The sequence below is a fragment of the Urocampus carinirostris genome, chromosome 2 (genome assembly GCF_059441175.1).
Source record: "Urocampus carinirostris isolate Australia breed hairy pipefish chromosome 2, RoL_Ucar_1.0, whole genome shotgun sequence".
Taxonomy (NCBI): domain Eukaryota; kingdom Metazoa; phylum Chordata; class Actinopteri; order Syngnathiformes; family Syngnathidae; genus Urocampus; species Urocampus carinirostris.
This window is the reverse complement of record NC_142350.1, coordinates 21,098,499-21,120,557: the sequence shown is the minus strand read 5'-3', so window position 1 is coordinate 21,120,557 and position 22,059 is coordinate 21,098,499. Positions and strand designations below refer to the sequence as shown.

At 39.7% G+C, this 22,059-nt stretch overlaps 1 protein-coding gene across 2 annotated transcripts in view; it reads right to left on the bottom strand.

The window, feature by feature from the left end:
• The window catches only part of csmd3b (CUB and Sushi multiple domains 3b), a 493,867-nt gene that overhangs the window by 137,528 nt on the left and 334,280 nt on the right, over window positions 1–22,059 (bottom strand). For both annotated transcript variants that reach the window (XM_088329348.1, XM_088329349.1), the window contains exons 11-12: window positions 13,863–13,966; window positions 13,668–13,780 (exon numbers count right to left, since the gene is read on the bottom strand). In XM_088329348.1, coding sequence (XP_088185474.1) covers window positions 13,668–13,780; window positions 13,863–13,966 — 217 coding nt within the window. The remainder of the gene's footprint in view (window positions 1–13,667; window positions 13,781–13,862; window positions 13,967–22,059) is intronic.

The window sequence follows — 22,059 nt, the reverse complement described above, 5'->3', positions numbered from 1 at the left end:
ATTACCTCGTGTGTACCACGTGTGCCGCCCGCGGTTACCCGTGGTCTAAAGTTTTGAGCAGCGCAAATTTTTTTCGCACGGCCAACCGCGTGTGAATTTCTTACCGCGTGTAAAGCACGGCTGTATCTCGTCTGTATTACGATCTCAAAGCGTCCAACAGCATCTGTTCATGGGCAGAAATTTCTGGCCGTGATTCAGTCTCGATACGCCCGTGAAAGGCTGTGTGACCGGGCCTTTAGAATCACAAACTAAAATGTACACTGAAGTGTCTCTCATTTGAGTGCTTGGGATAAAAACTAGCCATTCCAATTTTGAGAAGGGTGGTTTTCCTCTCTGAGTCGGTAATTGGATATTACACTGACAGGAGTTTAGCCCTGGTGCAAATGAGTTTCTGGACACGCCCCTGAGAGACGCACAAAGGACAGGCAAGGAACCAAGGGGATAGAGTACTAATAAAGGGAAGAGGAGTTGTGTTGACCATAGCTGAGTGGAGGATTATTTAAACTGCGAAGTTTTGGCTAAATAAGGTAAATTTGAGAGAGAGTGCCAAGAGAGACCTCCAAAAAAAAGGCGAGAGATCGTCAAACGTTGAACGGGTTCCTCAAGACGGGTCTCACTTTTTCCCTCTTTAACATCATCTCTCTCTCTCTTTTTTTGTCTGTTGCTCTTTTCTTCCATTTTTCTCTTCTCTCTCCTCTCTTTTCTTTCTCTCTCTTCCTACCATTCTCACTCCCTCCCTTCAGCTCTCTTTCTCCCCCTCTCGCTCTTTTACTCCTCTTTCCCTCTGTTTCTTAGTCTCTTCTGTTTCTTTCTCTTTATTCTTTCGTTCCCTTATTCTCTTGTTCCCTTATTTTATCTCAATCTCACTCTAACCATTTTTTCTCTCGCGTTTTTCTCTTTCATTCTCATTCTCTTTCTCTTGCTCTCTCTCTTTCTTTTTCCTGCTCTATCTTGCTTTCGCGAACCTTCTTTCTCTCTCTTTCTCTTGCTCTTTTCCACACTCTTTCTTTCTTTTTAATCTACTAGACCAGCCCCTGAGAGAAAGAATACAATTTTTACCATAAGACCCTTGAGTTAAAATGAGTTTGACATCCCTGTTCTTGAAAGTGGCAGATGTACTGCTATGTTTTAACAACTATGTATTTAAAGTGCTTGTCCCCGAATGTGGTTCAGGCCGACTGTACCTTTGAAACTCTCAACTTCTAGGATGACATAAGAACGCCGAGCACCACCGCTGCGGCGTACTGACACTTGGCATTAAATCGTGCGGAAAAAATGGCGTCCGGGTCGGTCGCCTCAGACGAAGGACTCTGGGTTCGAATCCATCATTCTCTGCCCGTTGTTTCAAAGGAATTACCGTCGGCCGTCCGGCGATAAGGTTAAACGAATTCTCATCCGAGCCGGTGTGAAATGTTATTGTGCCGCCTTAAGTCTTTTTTTCTAAAAGGCTTGAGCCCAGTTGTTTTTTGTTGTTGTTGTTTTTTTTTTGTCAGGCTGCTTCGTGCTCAGGTCAGGAGTTGGGAGATGTACTTCTGCTGTGTTTACAGGTCTGGGCGTGTTTTGTGATGTATTGCATTAATTTCCGTCACGACACCGTCTTTATGAGATGCGCCGACTCTAGCAATCGCACTACGGGGCACACGAGAATGGGGAACAAATGACGACTGTCGGGTTGTTTCCGCAGCGCGACGCACTCAAGACCACTGGCTGAGAAACAGGGCGTCTTTACAACGAGTATGTAAAGGACAGGATTTTATTTTTCAAAAAAATACAGATTGAACTACCACTCGTATAATATCCCATCACGCTGGGCGAAATGGTTCAATAGAATACGATATAGAAAATCCCTAAAAGATCCAAGAGGGAATGTATTACATTTCGCGAGGATAATGAGATTTAGGAAAACATGGTACAGGAGAAGAAAATAAAAAGGAACAGATAGGGCAGGGTCCTCATACTCTCGGACCCCAGGATGGTAGTTTGAGGCCCCCGCCTCAATATGAAAGTTAGAAACATTGTGTATTATTGCTTTACCACTAGATGTTGTTGTATTGGTCTTGCCACGAAAACGATTGTTGAAAGCACAACTGAGAGACAAAATTGAATAAAATGAGTACAATTTAAAAATGAATAGAAAAAGTGAGAGAATTGTTAAGCGTGTGCCTTTTTTCTCTTTGATTCCTTTCTTTTCCTTCATTTTTGATTTATTTTCTACATTTTCCTTTTTTGCTATCTTTTCCCCTACTTTAATTTTTATTCCAGTTTTCCTTTTTTTGCCTCTTTTTTCCAATTTCTTCTTCCTCATTTTTTATTCTTTAAAGTTTCTTTGAGAGAGGCCGGGTAAAAATGTGAAGAAAAAAAACATTTTTTTGCTCACTTTCTGTAGTTTGTAGTCTTCCTTGGACTTCATTTGGTTGCACTACACATTACAGTGATCTCTAGTGGAAAAATATAAAACAGCGGAATGTTTTTATCAGTGGCGTTTTTGTGCAATACCCCATTTGGCCCAACCTCAACCAGATCCTAGCTACAGTAGCCCTCAAGTCAATTGAGTTTGAGACCCTTGAATCATATATTTTGCAGAGCCACTATTTTAAGATCTTGAGTAAATCCTGGATATATGTGTTTCACCCCATATAGGTGTTCGGTAACAATGAGTTCTTCTTACACTTAATCGCTCGAAAACCCTACCTTAATTTTTAGCATGGCCCATAAAAAATGTCCATAATTGTTACATATTCCTTCCACTAATACACATTTCATGCCGGGTCCTCTTCGGCACGATGGGGTACGATGATGCTTCATAGGCCCGTACAAACTAAACTCAGCTGCCGTTTATCACGAGGGAAGAAGAAATGCAATGGCATGGCAAGGCCGCCAGAGAGCAGTGTCATTTTTAAGTAGACATGCTGAGAAAAATGGAAAAAATTTCAAATATTTACAAGCACTTTGTCCAAATCTCAATCACCTTTTAGTTGTTTTAATTTAAAATTCAAACAATTTCTTTTTTTTACCTTATTTTTTTTAACGCACCTTTTTTTGGTTTTGAGCATACAACAAACAAACAAAAAACAAAACAAAGGGAAAGAAAGGAAAAACACAAAAAATAAACAAACACACAAACACTCTTTGGACGATGCCATACAAATTGATGCCTGTTGCCAATGAATACGAGGAAACAAGAAATGGTGTGGTTAATTTTAAGCAGACTCATGAAACATGACAACAATTTCAAGCATTTACAATCACTTCATCCAAAATTCAGGTACCTTCAAAAACTAAAAAAACATAAAAATGTAAGTATTTTCAGGGATTTCTAGCACCCATACGAACCCTGTCAGATTGTGTTTTTTTTCTGTTAGACAAGCAAGAAACAACAAGGAATAAAAACTTTGTGTCTGGACATTGATTTCAACCCAAAACACACCAACATACGCTGCCTTTGAGGGGGAATATTTATTAAATATGTGGAAAATGGTAGAAAACCTTGCCTTTACTGAGTGATTTTAAGAGGTGGTTATTTTCTGGGATCCGACACAACAGTTGTCTCAATCTTGCGGCCCGCGGTTCAATAAATTGAGGCACCAGTATGAAAATCTTAAGGGTCAGTGGGTATTATTAAGCAGTTCCACGTGGGAAGAGCAACTCTTTAAAAGTTAAGCAAAAATATATGAACTATGAAATAAACGTCCATGTTTTGAAATACTCACCGGTACAGAAATATGCATTTATTTTACATAACATTAGACTCACTTAGATGGAGCAGACATAATTGTCAGCCATCTTGCTACTACTGGTACCCCCAAAAAACAAAAACTGTCTTTTTTCCTTTTTTTGCCAGGCTTTTTTCATATTCGTTTATCAATTTTCAGCCTTTTTCTTTTCTCTTTTCTTTCATTCTTCCCTTTTACTTTTTTCCCCATCTTTTGTTCTCTTTTTTGTTTGTTTTTTCATTTTCCTTTTTCATTTTTCCCTTTCTTTGCAAAAGACCATGCAAAAAATGTTTTGGTTTGGTCACTTTTAGTCTCTGCAGTTTGTCTGCTTGCTTTTTAGCAGTTTTTTTCGGTTCCATAACAGAGTGACATCTAGTGGTCAAATATTACACACTGTCCCTTGATGTAAGAGCAGCCTACGCTGATGATGGATTCCTTTATTACCGATTGATTTATTTTAAAATGAATTCTTGATATATTTTTGTAATTTTTAGATCTTATTTTGTGTAGCACGTATCTTTTTAAATATATTTGAAAACAGTGGATTTTTTTAACCAGAAGTTTTCTGTTAGAAAACCCGTTTTGGGCCGACCTCCCCCCATACCCCGAGCTCCGGCGGCCCCAAAGTCAATTGAGTCTGAGATCCCTGCAATAGAAGAACCTTCAAAAGTGTCAAAGTCATAAAGGAGGCGGGATGACGGCCTGACACGGATGTGAAGTTTAAAAGCTGACTCTCACTTCCATGATGCATTTTAAACAAATGTCCCTGTTGCTTGAGAGTCCATTTTTGGAGATTATAGTCATTTTCCGGAACAGAGATCAATATTGACCGTGTCCATTTTTTTCTTCTCTCCCCTCCAGTCAGAGAAGAACAAAACTCCTGGTCACCTTATGTCTCTTTTCATACCTTATTGCACAGGATGTTATTTGTATGAGTTGGCTTTATCAATCGTCAGTGTGAGTCCTGAAAAGCCCTGCTAAAATTGGATGTCCTAACCTGTGTCATAATTCTGTTCTTTTCTGTGATCCGGACACGTCACAGATTGGCAAATATGCGTTTTAGCTTCTTCACTGTGCTGTTGCTTTCTGCACGGTGTCTTCCAAATAGTTTTTTTTCCCAAAATCATTTTAGCTAGTTTTCTAGACCATGAGATATGTCCTAAACATAAAAGCTGTCATTATTTTCTTCATATGATGGATTTTTTTTAGCTGATACACAAATACGTGTCTGTACAATGTCACTAGTCAATGCAATACGTCAAACCACATGTCATTGTAAAGTTTGAACTCTTAGTATTCAAGAAACATGCTTCACAGAAACATCAGGATGAGTCTGAAACAAGATAACTGAAAACTATAAAGTGATAGATAACTAATAAGTACCCTGGGTAGTTACCTCATGGGTTTATATTAAGCAAACATGTAGTTGTTACATCTAGGACCATTGAGTGAATTCAACCGTGTAAAATATTCACTCCAAAACACACAATAATGACAACAGCATTTCTGTATTGTTGGACGTTCCTTGTTGTAATGTGTTGGTTTTGCCACATAATTTCAGCTTACGAATTAACAGACTCGAAAGCTTCTTTCCAGTACGGCCGTTAGCCTCTGACTTTTTGATTGACACCACTCTCAGCCAATAGCAGGCTTTTTTACACGGTCCACAGCCCGCATTAGCCTATAAGAACCTGAATTGATAAAAACGAGATCACCTTCTTTAGCTTTGAATATCTTTAGCCAGTAGCAACCGAATCAAATGACACATTGGTTAGCCAAATAAATTCTGAACAGAAAGATAGATATTCACTGGGTATTTAAATTAGACCCACAAATAAACATGCACGAACGCCCTGTATTCAGTTGAGAATAAAAATATCCTAATTTTGTGTGTTCCAACTTAGATGACTCAATGTTAGTGGCACTTGCAGTGATTATTTCAGTTTGGGACAAAGACTCAAAGTCTTACTTTTTAAAAGAGACCCAAACCGTGCATATTCTCCAAACATTTCAAGAACAGCATTTAATTTACTTTGGGTACTTCTTGGATTGGGATTTTAAGCCATTTTACAGGAACGTTAAGGGGTTAAAGATGCTCAGGTCAGAAACGAGACACATCATATACCTTGTAAGTGCTGGGTCTTGTTGGTTTTCAGGGAATCTGCTGCACCTGCTGGTGGCTCGTTTGGCATGTAACCATAATAGATAAACTGTATTGTGGTGAAATCAATCAAAAGTCAATCTTTCATCCCCAAAATGTAGGATCCTGGTCATTCTGGAATGTGGCCCTTTCTTAAGTATTTTGTATTTCTCATGCTGAGGTTGGTTTGAAGGTTTAGGATTGGGGGATGTTGTAATTGTGGCCTGTGCAGCCCTCTGAGACATTTTGTGACTAAGGCTATAGAAATGACTTGACTTGTGACTTATTTTAGGTATATTGTCACTGCTAAACAGCACAGTATCGCAGTGGTTAGCGTGTGTGCGGCACAGTTCTGAGGTCATGAGATCAAACCTTAATGTGTGAAGTTTGCATGTTCTCCCGTACTTGCATGGGTTTTCTCTGGGCACTCTGGTCTCCTCCCACATCCAAAAACATGCATGTCAGGTTAGTTGGCCGGTCCAAATTGTCCCTAAGTGTGAATGAGGGAGTGAGTTGTCTGTCTCTGTTTGCCCTGCGACTGGCTGGCAACCAGTTCAGGGTTTCACCTGCCCACTGCACGAGGATAGCCGGGATGGGCTCCAGCACCCCCACGACCCTACTGAGGATAAGCGGTGCAGATAATAGATGGATGTTACTGCTAAATGTAATTGCACATATTTTAATTGCACTTTTGTTACAATACACTATTATCTTTCTTTCACGAACATTGCACTATTTTTATAACCTAGGCCAGTCTCTAAGCACTATGTCATAAATCTTTTTTTATGACTAGTTATTCCAACAGTTTTATTTTAATGTCTTTGTTACATGTTTACCTTGGTGTGCCATGTCTAATCGTGTTGCATACAATGTTTATTACGTTGTTATCAATGACAAAGACAATTGGAATTCAAATATTAGGGTAACAATAACTAATGCTCTTGGTAATCCGACACTACCGCTTCCTGTTAACGTATTCCCTTAGTTCCATTATCCATGAGCAAAAAAAGCAGAAAATCATCTCTTCTTCGTTAGAGATGAAGTAAGCTTCCGCCCTTTGCTGGTTACCTCGACAGCACAAACACGGAAGCCTAACGGGACCCTATTGCCTGCAAACCGAGTCAAATTTACAGCGATGCCACGATGGAAGTGAATATTTTATAAAGTCATATTTCAGTGTCCCTGGCGATCTACCAAGCGTGATTTTTAAGATACTCATAATTAGGGATCTTCTCCACAGCACTTTTGAGGGCCCCCCTGAAGGACCAAAACACTCCAAAGATGATTTTTTTTTCCACGGTGAGTGTTTTTTACAACTGACAAGTGTCTCTTAATGAGCTCAACAATGCTCATAAAGGATTTGTTGTCCCCAGAATTATATGCTGAGTGGCGAATTAAACGGGGTTTGGTTGGTCTCTAGCAGAATGAGCTTCCTTGTTATTAAAATGATACTCCGGGCCATCGTTTTTATTAGTTCGCGCAAGTCTGAGATTATGCTGAGCTATGACAATTTCCAGTTAAGGTGAGCTTTCGAAGTTACATGTCTAAAGAGTGACTGCCAAATCAGCAAATGTCTTATTATTAACCAATTTAAATACTCTGTAGGCTGATAGACTCTCTCCATTTGAATGTGGACATGTAGAGTTGTAATTAATTATTAGTGAGAACATGTCAAACATGCTGATGACTAATGGATGGATTTAATTCAGAACATTGTTTGAATCCCTCTATTTTAAAAAAAATGGAGGTAATTTTTTAGAGGAGCACAGACGGAGCACAGCATGACAAACAGAACAATATTTCAAATTTATATTCAGAAATCTAAAAATATTGTATGTGCTAGATACAAGTCCTATCTTTTACAAAAATGTTGTTTGTACAGCTTTCGTGCACCTTTGTCATGGCCAAATTCAAGCACTTTTTTAGGGTTTTTCAAAGCCAATTTCCCCATATCTCCAGTACAAGTAAAATAAGAAATTTGCCATGAATTCTGCACGTTGGAGATCCTCAGATATATCTGTGATTTACATATGTGATTTTTAATCTTCCATGTACATTTGCAAGACATGTGATTTTTAGATCTTGAGTAAATTGTGCATATGGATAATAAGTGTGTTAATATTTCTGAGACGAATTTCTTCCCCCCATATAGGTGTTGGAAAAGATGAAAGATGGAGATTACATTTTCAGTTGCAGGAAGTTCTCCCCGTTTTCAAATTACCACTTTACCTTTACCAATGTCCATAGTTGACACGTAATCCTTGCACCATTACACATTTCACAGAACCCTAGGTGTAGGATCCATTGCTGTACAAACTAATGCCAGCTGCCGTTAATTACGAGGGAAAAACAAATGCAATGGCAAAGCCAAACCACAAGATAGCAGTGTCGGTGACATTTTTAAGCAGACTTGTTGAGAAACAAGGAAATGATTTCAAGCATTTACAAACACTTCACCCAAAATTTAAGCATATTTGAAACCCTGAAAACAGAACATTGAAATTCAAGCAATTTCAATTATTTCAAGCGCACATAAGAACTATTTTTGTCCTGACAGATATAATAGAAAAGATTGTGTTAATATGTGAGCTCTCATCTCTTGTCTCTCATTGTGCGTTACGTTTATCATTTAACTTTGGAACCTAACAACAATTCATTTAATAATTCTTCAGGTTTAGGCTATCTAACACACCATTGCACAGGATTGTTCTATTGAGGATTTCTCAGATATGCTCGGATAAATCCAAAGTTATTTCCAAGTGACCCTTTAAATGTTGCATTCATTAGTTATAATAAAAAGGGACACTGGGTATTATTTGACCACTAAATGTCGCTGAATTGTGTAGTGCAACCGAAAATTATTGCTATGAAGCACTAGGAAGAACACAAACGGAGACTTAAAATGACCAAACCGCATCATTTTTTTTCTCTTTTTTTTTCCCAGCCTTTCGCATGGTTTTTATTTTGGGTACCCATAGGCTGACAATTATGTTAGCTCCCCCAAGTGTAGCTCATAATATGTAGAATAACCTTAAATGTCTTAAAACAAGAGTATTTAAAATATGCAGTTTATATGAAACTTTATGTATATTTTCTAATTATTCTAATCAATATTATTTTTTGGGGTGAATTAAATTGTCTTTTACCACTTGGTTATTTAGACATCCATGGCCAATTTTCAAGCTGGAATCTGCATGATACATGTGAGAGACCCTGCACGAGGACAGTCACCATAACCCGTTAAAAGACACCTTGACAGCGCTGGTGCTAATAAAACAAATTACGTGGTAAAATCCATAAAACAGCAGATGAAAAACATAAAATAAAACCTCAAATGAGACGGAATTAAGACTCTGGAAACGGGGGAACATCCCTAAGAATTACGGTGAAGCACTGTTATATTTTTATGCGTCCAGATATTACATATTAACCAACTCGGAGAGTGGTATCACCACAAGACTAATATAATATTTGAAGACTTTATTTGATGAGGATAGAGCTCATTTTTTAATGTCACCGAGGGCTTCTAGAATCCTAAAATGCAAATGAACACGCAAGCTAGTCGATGTTGTGCCGGCATTTTCTTATGGGTTGTAAACATGACATTACCCAGCCATAGCACTGACATTTTGCAACATTTCAGGCTTCAAACTTAGAGCTATAAAACTGAAAATAGGTTTTTAAAAATCAACAACATATAAGACACAATCGTGAAGTGGAACCAAATAGTGTCAACATTTGATATTATATTTACAGAGAAAAAACTGAAAAGCAGGTGCCACCCTGTTCTCTTAGCTCAGCCAATTGATTTTAGAAGTTCCCTTGCGACTTCTGAATGATCCATTGTCAACCTAAATGATGAACATTGACTATCAGAGTGCATTAAGTCTCAGTTTAAACATACCCCCTCTGGGATGGCCTCAGAGGTCTGTGAAAGCAGATACCAGAGAACAGACAGTATTATGCACACCAAAAATAACACCAAGCAGGTCAGGATAAAGTTATGTAAAAGTTCAAAGGAGGAATTTGATACAAGAAGATCTTGCAATATTTACACATCTCCCACAGCAGTGAGGGAGCAATAATATCAAAGGATCTGCCTGTCCCTCTAAACTGTTGGCCAAAAATTGAGAAAACTATTTAGGAGGGCAAGAGATCACATTTGGTGAGCTGCAGGCATACACAGATATAGTGGGAAAATCTAACTTTTTCGTCGAAATGCAAAGCGTTACGTTTGGCGTAAGCCTAACACTCCACATAACCCTAAAAATACAATCCCCACTCTCAAACATGGTGGTTGCAGCATCATGCTCAGGGGTTGTTTTTCTTCAGCAGGGACTGTAAGGATCGGTAGAGTTCATGGGAAGAGTGATGGAGTTTGCAAGAAACCTGAAAATGGGGCACAGGCTCACCTTCCAACAGGAGAACAACAATAAACATAAAGCAAAATCTACAATGGTATGGTTTAAAGATACAAGATTGCGGCACGTGCGAGTGCAGCAGCTTTAAGCTCTCCAGTTAGTTGGTTTTTTATTTCATATTTTCCCTGATAAATACTTGCCTGGCAAAAAATACCCTCACTCGCCAGGAATTTATTAACCTGGGACTAAGATTAGACTTCGACTCCTTTCACGACTACAATAACACCCACAACGTCCCGAGGGATATACAGAGACCACCGGGATCTCCCTGGGTGATCTGCCTATCTGACAAACAACGGAGACGGCGGAGGGAGCGAAAGCAAAAGCGAGGCTACCGGTTAGGCCTAGCTGCTAGGCTAAGAAGGCTACCACACAGACCAGCGCTTCCGAGCATGTTCCTGACCCATACCAGAAACATCGTTCACAAAATTGGTAAATTGGAGCTGCGGATCGCTACCAACAGTTTCAGCCGGAATTGCAGTATTTTTGTTATCATGGAATCTCGGCTTCACCCGCGGATCCCCGACGCTGCAGTCCAACTAGCAGGACGCACGCTACACCTGCACGACCGAGACGGAGACTCCGGCAAAGACAGGGGTGGGGGACTATGCGCTTACGTGCATAACGCTTGGTGCAATAACAGCAGAATCATTGAGAAACACTGCTCACCCGATATAGAGTTTCTGGCAGTATCTTGTAGACCCTTATATCTACCAAGAGAGCTAACTGTGGTCATTGTGATTGCTGTTTACATTCCACCGGATGCTAACGTTAGCATAGCGCTAAATCTCCTGCTCGCTGCTACCTATCGACAGCAGCTTGCACACCCAGACGGAGCTTTTATCGTTGCCGGCGACTTTAATCAGGCATGCTTAAGGACTGTACTTCACAAATTCATTCAATATGTGGACTGTGCAACCAGGGGGGGGAAACACTGGACCGTGTGTACAGTAACATCAAACATGCGTACAGATCTTTCACCCTCCCCTACCTAGCTGAATCCAACCGTCTCTGTCTCTTCCTCACCCCCTCATACACCCCCCTCTGGACAAAAACAAAGCCTGCAACAAGGACAATACTGACATGGCCTGAGGCAGCTCTCTCTCAGCTACACTGTTTCCACCGGACTTGCTGGGACGTATTTGAACATCATGACCTCCAGGAATACACTGACACTGTATTATCCTACATTAGACACTATATGGAAAACGTCACAGTATCCCATCCTCAAATACCGCAACACCGCCTTCGGGTCTGGGGACAAGGCTCTTTACAGCACGGCCAGGGCTGACCTGAAGAGAGGCATTGAGGATGCAAAGGCAGCCTACATAAGGAGGATTGAGCACCTCTTCGCTGGAACTGACTCGAAGAGGATGTGGCAGGGTCTACAACACATTACAAACTTCAGAGGCAACAAGCTGGCAAATGTTGGGGCTGATGCTTCACTAGCTGCGGATCTTAACCAGTTCTTCGCTCGCTTTGAAGCTGGAAAGCCACAAACAAAGTCACAACACACCCACCAACAACCAGCAGCAACACACTGACACTTCAGGAGCATGTGCGTGTGCTGGAAACCACAGGAAGGCAGCTGGCCCAGATGGAGTACCAGGGAGGGTACTCAGTGACTGTGCCGATCTGCTGTTTTTTTATCTATAAGTTTGAAGCTTGAAATATGGCAACATGTGGGGGAATTGGCACGGTAAATATGATGTGAGAAATGGGTCCATATTTCTAATTCCGCATGAGGGTAGTGCAACCAGAATGATTAATAGTTGCAATCGTAGTGTGGGCACAAACTCACTGAATCTTTAATGCAAATTTTATGTCAATAACGTTGCAGCGCGGCTTTAAATCCATAGTAGGAGGTGTGGTGGGTTTGTGTGATGTGCACTCCTCGCAGCTGGCAGCCAAAACCAAGTGTTGCCAGGTGGGTGAACTTGCCATTAATAATAAATGAACGGGGAAGAAAATGGAGAAAGGCGAGAGTGAAAGTGAGCAGAAAAAATAGAAAGGCATCAAAGACAACAGTGACGGGTCATTTACTGGAAGATGACAGAATACAGACGTGAGGACGAATGCCGGAGGGGGGAATGCTTGGGGATTGGCGCGTCACACGTTCTCTGCTCATTGGGGGTGTCAATCTGAGAGGTACTTGAGTGTTCCTTTTTCAGTGAGGTTTTGCAATCCTTTTGGGACACACGTGTAGGCTAACTGATATGTTTATTCTGTTTTCATTATTAGGCACTGGCAAAGGATATTGCACAGGTTGCCAGTTATTGTCCACTGTTGTTCATTTTTTTGACTATTATGCACTATTAACGTCATTGTCACTATCATCCAATAGTGATGCTGTTGTTTGAAACACACACCCTTTAAGGCGGATCTGCTTTTGTTACATGGGAGATTGAATGAAAAGAAAGCTCAAAACAGGTTGGAATTTCTCATCGGAAGTTGGGCTCTCTCCCCTGTTCTCCTTGCAAATTCAAAATCAATTGATGTCTTCTCCCTTTATTGTAAGCGATTGCATACCGCTCATTTCTGCACTTGGGCCCTTGTGACTGTTTTGTCATGCTTCGACCTCCAAGTGTTACATGGGGTAAGTTTACCTGCCGCTGTATTGGTGTGCGTTCCTTGTTTGACTCCCGCTTTCTTTTAGATAGGCGATTCTGGCTATTACACTGTGTTTTTCGCCGCGTGTGGCACAGCTGTTACGATCTTTTTTCCCCATTAGTGTCAGGGCTGCTGAGAGCTTCCTGTTTTGTTTGCTCACAGTCGGTGCTTGTTGGCTGCCCACCGTGTGTTGATTGGCTAGCTGGCCTGGCATGAGTGCCTTTTTTTGCGGTGTTCCCCTGTTTATTCTCAGCCGGCTTCCTGTTTGTCTCTGTAGTTGTTGACGGTTTTGATTTTTGATTTCAGTAAGCCTGGTTGCTCACTGCATGTTTTTTGGGTCGTCCAGCTTCCCGTTTTTCCACTAAAGCCACCTTTCGTTGATCGGTCCAGGTTAGCCCCCGTCTGCGGCTCTCCATTTGGTATTTTTGCCAGTTAGCCCCCTTTTGACTTTTCACCCTTGTTGTACCATTACTGCAGCCATCTGTGACACAATCCCAAGGAATTCTCCACAAAAACTACCAAAACTAAGCTTAGAACACTTGGAATCTGTTTGACTAATTAGCACGTAAAACAATATGGCGACTGGGTTGCTACTGTGCTGGTCTTGTGGTTTTGTTCCAATGACGTCACAGCTCAGGATGAGAAGACATGCTGCTTTCAAAATGATTTTTTTTCGGAAAATAAATGTAATACCGGTGAAATATATATACATATATGTTTGTACTATTTCCCCACATTTTGCATGTGTAACATTCTGGGAATATCTTCAAACCTAACACATACCTTTATAGTTGATTTTAAAACCTATGGATCCCACGCTCTCGTCTGACTGCAAATGCAGCCACATCTGGTGCGTCATGCTGACGATCAGGTCGGGGACGAAGCTACCCGACAGACTGTGATTATACAAATATATTGCATTTGGTTTGGACACAAAAAGCATATGGACGCATTATGTCATTACGGGTTTGTACTTACACCTGCAGGATGGTGGTGGGATCGCCCACCTCTCCTCCGTCTCCAATGGTCAAAGTGTCGTAGGCGATCTCCAGGTCGAATTCTTCGAAGTTGATCTGGATGACCTGCACCACAACGGTAAGGGTTCAAGTTAGCTGACATGAATTTCTCAGACACAACAAAGGATTATTTTGAAATTCAAGAAGGTTGTCCTATAGGTTACTTTTTAGGTTTTTTTTTTTTTTTTGTAAAACGCTACAAGATTTTTGATTATTATTTTAATAAACATGATCTTGTTTTAGTAAAAAAAAAAACTCGCATTAAGCAAAAATGTACCATCTGCCATGAGATAATAGTCCCTCTTTTAGAAGTTAAGCTTTTTGTTTTCATAAAAAAAATGTGTTGGAATATTGAGTAATATGTATAACTGTATATATATATATATATATATATATATATATATATATATATATATATATATATATATATATATATATTTATATATATATATATATATATATATTTGCATTAAAGATTCAGTGAGTTTGTATATATACATACATTATCCGACCCGCTTATCCTCAGTAGGGTCGCAGGGGTGCCGGAGCCCATTCCAGCCATCTTCAGGCAGTGGGGAGGGGACACCCTGAACTGGTTGCCAGCCAGTCGCAAGGCACACAGAGACAGACAACTCACTCTCTCATTCACACCCAGGGAAAATTTGGACAGGCCAATTAACCTGACATGCATGTTTTTGGGATGTGGGAGGAAACCGGAGTGCCCGGAGGAAACCCACGCAAGCATTGGAAGAGCATGCAAACCCTGCACAGGAAGTTTAGTTGCTGGTTTTGAACCCAGGACCTCAGAATTGTGCCGCACACGCGCTAACCACCGCGCCGCCATGCTGCCTTTTATCTATGTATATATATAGTGAGGCACTAGTACCCCCATTTGTACACCACTGGATGCAATTATTTGTTCATTTGGATGAAACAGATATGGTTGTAGTCATAATCTCTATTTTTGAAAACACAACATTGTTCAAAATTATTAAAAAAGAAAAAAAAGAAAAAATCAAATACAATTTAAGAGTTTGCTTTGCCCTGTCACAGGTCAAACATATTCAAAAACATTTAAGATTATTTTAAAAGTAAAAGCAAATTGCTGTTGATGGGACAAATTTATATATCTGCAATAATGGTCGACTAAATACATGTGTCTGAGTGTGTTTGTAGAGTAAACAATATTTAGAATGTATAAAAAGAAAACGACATTTACCAAATTATAACCTAGGAAATTTAGTTTCGAGTTAGATAGATATTTTGTATATATATATAAAAAAAAAATTAAAGATAAGACTTGGTATCCAGAGAAAAATCTAAAATGAATCCATATATATTCAAGTTCTTTAGTAGTAATCAAAAAAAAGGCAAGAAGACATCAATGGGTATCGTCTAGCAAGGAAAACAGGGAGAAGAGGTTTCAGATAAGATAATTCCTATCCTTTCCTAAAACCCTCCCCCTAAATCTTCAAGGTAAGAAAAAAACGAATTAGCCCTAAAGAGTGTGAATATCAGAGAATGGCAACATGATTGGCTGATAGCAACAATGATGCAATAATCAAAGCAATGAATTGCGGAAATGTCATTCCATGAAATGTCCTTTACAATCGTCCAATAATAAAAGAAAGTATCAATGTGAACAAAAAAAATACTCAGCTATTTAATTTTTCATTTTTTTAATCGATTAACTGCTGCGAATTTAATATCTGTGTTTATCTATAAACCCATCTAGTCAAGTCATACTTATTTGAGTAGCCCTTTTTACAGACCACCAATACAAAATCCCCTTATCTGAAACCCACATGAAGGAAAGGAAAAACACAAAAAACCTCAGCACGAGGAAAATTAGGAAGCCTTCAGATGACGTCACAAATGAGGTAATACCCCTTACAGGATGAACAAGCTAGAATGGATATTGCAATGGAATCAACAGGCACCACACAGTCAACATACTAGTACCGACTTAAAGACATCCATTGAAAAAAATATATATTTCATAGCCCAGTGGTTTTCAACTGGTTTTTCAGGATCCACCACTCCACTCAACTGACAATCTGCGACCCAGATCAAGAAAAAAAAAACTTCTTCAATTTAACAAATAAAAGGGTTTCACACTTTAAAGAAGTAATAGTATAATATATATTCAAAAGATAAAATTACCAGGAAAACCAAAACAACTTAAGGTACCGTGTATAACAGCATAAGGGCCTACATTGTATACAAGCAACCCTAAAAACTTATTTAGAATAGCCGCATGATAAAATAAATTTAAAGCGGTAATATACATAATATGCATCTCAAACCTAGACTGTAAATCGAGTCTTGAGCCAAAAAATGGGGGCCTGGAATTTTAAATTCAATAAAATGCCCCCACTTGGTAAAATGTTCTCCATCTGAAAGTAGAAAATTGATTCCAGTCTTCACAAACTAATTTGTATAAGAACACACACAATCGAAAACACAATCATATCACTGAATACCAAAAACAGTCTGAGCTCTCCTGGGACATTGACTGATCATGAATGAATGAAGGTGAGGAGACGGACGAAGCTGATCAGGAATTATTCAACTCTTTTTTTTTTTCATATGAGACCGCAGAGATAAGAACAGGAAACCTAAGAAGGAGAAGGACGATGGTCACGAAGGCGGAGGAGGAGGCTGGGGGAAACCTCGGATTAATAACGAGCACATCTTTGATGCGAGCAGAGAACTGCGTAAGAATATTTCAAACTGGAGTTCACCCTTGGGGAGAGATTGGAGGCCGCCTTGCTCCCTCGTTTTATCGCTCCCTCTCTTCTTCTGATTTTTTTCCCCTTCTTCCAGATTTCCTGATTCAATATCTCGCTTGTGGACTTCACAAGCATCTCCCTGGCTTAAAACTGTCGTCAAAAGACGAGTAGATATCGACGTGACTTCAATGCGGAGGCTCGCTCTGACTTCAGGGCTAATCAGCTTTATTAATGGTAATGATCGGCCTTCCGAAACCGCGGTGTTTTTTGTTGTTGATTAATTGTCGAACGATGCTTCCAGAAAATGTCTGACACTAACGTTATCATAAAATATATAGACCAAGAAGTGTTTCAGTGATTGTTTTAATGATCATTGGCTTAAATATTTTTCAATTGGAACCATTTTTTGTCTTCAGAAGCCCACTTTGTGTCATGATTACCCTAGTGGAGCCACCTGGGGTAATCATCTGACGCGCGGGAATGCGGTCCCTGATTGGTTTATGTTCCCTTTTTAAGCTCGCTACGCCGAGACCTGTTTGTCTGAGGATTACTTCTGTACCCCGTAAGACTCTCCCGATTACATGTGCCTTCTTGTTTACCTGATTCTGCCTGCCTGCCTCCGATTCGACCTGCTTTCGTCCCACGCTACGATCTTCTCTTCAGTCCTGGTAAACTCGACCTGCCTTCGTCCCACGCTACGATTGATCACGTCTCCCGCTAACCCTTACGCTTCCCCAAATAAAGAACTGTACGAACGCTCTGGGGTCTCCTGCTCTGTTCTGGTCCTCCCTGACACTTTGATTTATTTTTTGATGTAGTATCAATACATGGCCTCCTCTCTATCACTTTGCCATGTGCGCAGGGGAAGGGATGACTTAATGAAATACCACTGGTCATGAGGCTATTGACTAAAATTCTAAAGCCCGATTTTATTTTTTTCTGAAGAGTACATTACGTTTTGTTTTGAGAATCTTCATCACAGTCAATGCCATATTTTTTTTTTTTATATTGACTGCTGCGCTACTTGATTGAGATTGATAGTTGTAGGCAGTATCCACAAAAGACACTGTCCCAATCGTGGCACAAGTTAACTTTTATTTTTATTGCTGTTTGAGCTCGCATCTCAAAATCTGTTGCAGCTCTTACAATAACAAAGTTCAGTTTGTTCCTTGACTTAATCCGTTTTCAGAAACATTATCCCTGATTGCCAAGACGTAAAAATATTTTTGTTTTTTAAACTATTCTAAAGGCTTTGGTTCTGCAGATCAGTAAGTATACAGCCTCTGGGAATTTTTCCACTTGAATAAATTACCAAAAGATGGCAGGAATGGCTTTGATGAGATCTTTGTACACGCATCGAGGAGTTCCAACTTCTTCTTGTTGCTTCCTCTGTCCAGAGATTGAAAGTGTGTGGGCAAAACTTATGTGATCACGTCGCTGGAAACATTGGGTGCAGTTAAGTTTTTGCAAGATCCATCCATTCATGCATATGTTCAGTGTTCATGAATTCAAATGTTATTTTCAGGCAAAGTGTCCTTGTGTTTAAAGAAGGTATTGTTTAGATATTGGCGGAATCACAAATTCAAAAAGAAGCACAGAAGCGAAAATTCTGCTTGAAATGCATCCTTTCGAGTTTTCTTTTGATAAAGCCTATGCCTATATAGCCACAGACTTAGATCTTGTGCAGGCCTTCAAAATGGCAAAAATTGTCCGGCAGCTGCACTTCCCGTTTAAGAGAAACGTCTATCATTGAATGAGCTAATCAGGTTTGCTCTAAAGTTTGCTTTTGCCCCGAATAAACTCTTGTCACTCAGCGATTGTGTCCGCTTGGGTCCGCCTCCCTAAGTCCTAACAATCCTTTCGGAATTCTGTCTGTAACAATTATGTCTTTCGACAGTCGTGAAAGGAATTCACCATATCATACTTGTGCAATAACTCCCATAACCGTGAGACTCGCTTCCGTCCAGTCTGCGCTCTCTAGCCACCTATTCCATTCAACATGGCAGCCGTGCGGTCGAGCTTTGCCGAGTTCCGATGGTGGCGGCCGGTGGGGGCAGGCAGTCGAGGGGCCGTGAGAGGAAAGCGATGAAAATGAAGAGAAAAAAAAGCAAATGAGAAGCCAGCGGCGGAAAGTGGGAGGATGAAGAAGAATGAAGAGGAAGGAGGCGGCGTTGCTAATGGCCTCACCATCTCGCCGTCCCCAAGGTTAAATGAGAAGAGGGGGAATGAATTGGCTCTAAAGGCTCATTCCATTCAAACTAAATGAAGCAATAACGTCAGAGAGCCATAGAAGGCTGTTAACACTTCACCCTAGCTGAGGGGGTAGAGAGAAGAGGGGGGAAGGTACAAACTAGAGAGGAACGGACTTCTTGGAGAAAGCATGTTGCTCCAGATCCACAAACAACCCAAGCTTTCTTCCCAATCCATTTACTCAAAAATCGAGATTCGATGTATAAAGCTCTCCTTGGCATTGAATTTGTTAACTCATGTAATGTTATTGACGGCGATAGACGTCTAAGACTTTTTTTAAGACCAGCGGTGAATGGCAGGATTATAACACCTTTTTCATGAACTTTTTTAGGACTTTCAAAGCCAATTTTACAATTTATCCTTATTTTTTTAATAATACAATATCATATTTCATTAACTCATTTAATGCCACAAGGTATTCATATGTTTCCAGAAGCTTTGTCCCTGAGTGCCAAAGCGTATTTTATTATTTATTTATTTTAATTAAAAAAACTTTAAGTCTTTGGTGCACGTCATTAGTAAGTATCAAGCCTCTGGGACTGTTTAAATGTCCAAAATCACCAAGCTTTCTTTTGCTATGCCCTATGCCTATATAGCTACAAACTACATTTTCTGTGGTCTTCAGTAATGAGTCATAATGGCCAAAATTCGGCTGGCACAGACACTTCCAATTTCAAAAAAACGTTTGGCATTGAATGATTTAAAATTCAAGCATTTTCAAAGATTTCCAGCTCCAGCAAAAACCCTAGAATGAATACATGATTTATGAACTGTGGTATGTCCTATGTCGGTGTGTGTTTCGAGCCACTACCTTTTTCTTACTGTCACTGAATTATGCCCGGGTTCACTTTTTTTTTCTCCTTCTTGGAAGGTCCAACATCATCCACGAGCTGCTCCTCCTTCACCCATCAGTGTGCTCATTAAGAACAAGCCAAAGCAAATTCGCTCCCAGCTATTAAACCAGTCGGATTAAACACATACTGTGTATTAAAAAAAAAAAAAAAACATGGTTTTACCACTGAAAATGCTTCTTCAAGCTAATTAGGGGAGCCCTGGTAGACGTTGTCAGTAAAGTCCTGTGAAAAAGGGAAACATTTCTTCAAATATACAAATATGTAACTTGATTAAAACTCCATAATATATAAATTTTATGTAAATATAATAATGAAAAAAGGGATTTTAGATACCTATGTTTTTCATACCGATACTTAACTCGTGAGTCTAGAGACACTGACACCCCTTCTACAAAAACATGTCAGTCCCTCTACTTGAATATACTTGTATATATATATTTTATAACTGTACACTGCTTCCCATAGAATGTTGTGAGAGCCTGGTGGGTGGACCGTTAAGGTGGGTCCGGGGGCATGCCCCTCTGGTCGAAATGTTTTAAATGTAAACACATCGATCTGGTGCTTTTTTAGAGGAAAATCAAGAAGCTAGATATATGCTGAATGTTTGCCCTTGTAAATTATTGAATCATAAATATTCTAGTTATGAAAGGCAATGACACAGTTAACAAGCCACAGCAACAAAGCTTTGTAAACGAGACAGAGGTTTAATGCTAAAAGCAGGTGCCATATTTACTCACAGCAAAAAAAGACTATGTAGAATAAAAATGGTTGGTGTTAACAATATGCTTTAAAAATAAATGCTCGATTGAAGATAACATTTGCGAGTGTAACGCGGGCTATATTATGAATATACGGTGACACTGTCGTCTGCAGCCAGTGACTGAGACGATCCGTAATAGAGCCGAAGTGGGTAAGATGAGATCGGTGTAGTAAAATAATACATATTCTTTTTTTTCCACACACTGAAATTGTTATGCGGTGCACACAACTTGAAATGAAGAAAAACTATTCAAAAAATATGTATTAATAATAGATGTTTATGAGACTCTGGCGGGACAAATTCAAACCAGACAGCTCACCAGAGAATTTTTGTATTGTGGGAAATATTGCTAAAATTCTAATAAATGCCAATAAGTTCGTCACATAATAACAACATAACACTAATCTATCCTCTTATGGGGCACAGGTTTACCTTTCCTTCGACATAAAGCAAAATCTACAATGCAATGGTTTAAAACTAGTAATATAAAGGTGTTAGAATGACCAAGCAAAAGTTCAGACCTTAATCCTATGGAGCATTTGTGGAAGGATAAAAAATGCTGTGCACAAAGGATCACCATCAAACCTAGAGGAACTTGAGCTGTTTTGCAAGGAAATTGGGTTTTAATTTGTGCAAAACCTATAGAAACATACTTAAAAAGAGTTGTGGCTGTGAGCACAGCAAAAGGAGGTTGTACATTATTGACTCAAAAGGGGGCAATATTTTTGAAACACACCTTGAAAAAATGTTAGTTGTGTTTCTTTTCAAGTCTGTTGTTGATTCTTAGAAAATAGTTTGAGTTTTTTTATTTATCCATACCTTCTCGGGGGCCAATACTTTCGCAAGGCACTGTATTATTTCCAAGTTGACATGGGCGACTGTGCGCTTACTCACATTAAAAGTTACTGTATTGTTCCTGAACTTTCTTATTGCACCACACGTCGGATAAGTAGCCCTTCTGTTTGACTGACTGATTCTCGATGGCGTTAAAAGCTTTCCGGAATCTCGCGATTCGAACCCCAGCGGGACAGCGATGACACTTGACTGACGGCAATGGGCCAAAATCCATGAGCAGTATGCTCCATTTACATATTGTGTTTCGAAAGATGAATCTTTAATTGACATTCCAAATCGCACGAGTCTAATATGAATACAAGAGGGGGGTGGGGGGGTCTGCCAGGATGTAAAAAATAAATGAAGAAAGAAGGAGATCAGGAGTGAAATTAAAGGATTTGTCACTCACGCTTCATCCCTTATCGTCAGCTGCTGCGGGGATTGCATTAAAACGCCTCCATTTTTATTGTCGTTCACGCACGGAAATGCAATGACAGCTCATGATGAAACTATTAGTCAAGTTAGGGCTCCATATTTTTTTTTTTCACTGAGAAAATTGCCATCGTTTTTCTTGATAAACAGCAATTGCAAAATAACCGATACACATAAAGACACCGTAGAGAGTTGGAGGAAGAATACAGATGACTGTAAATACCAAAAAGGTTGCACTCGAATGAATGAAAACTTTATTTCGAACATTAAAATAAAAACAGGACAAAAACAATGACT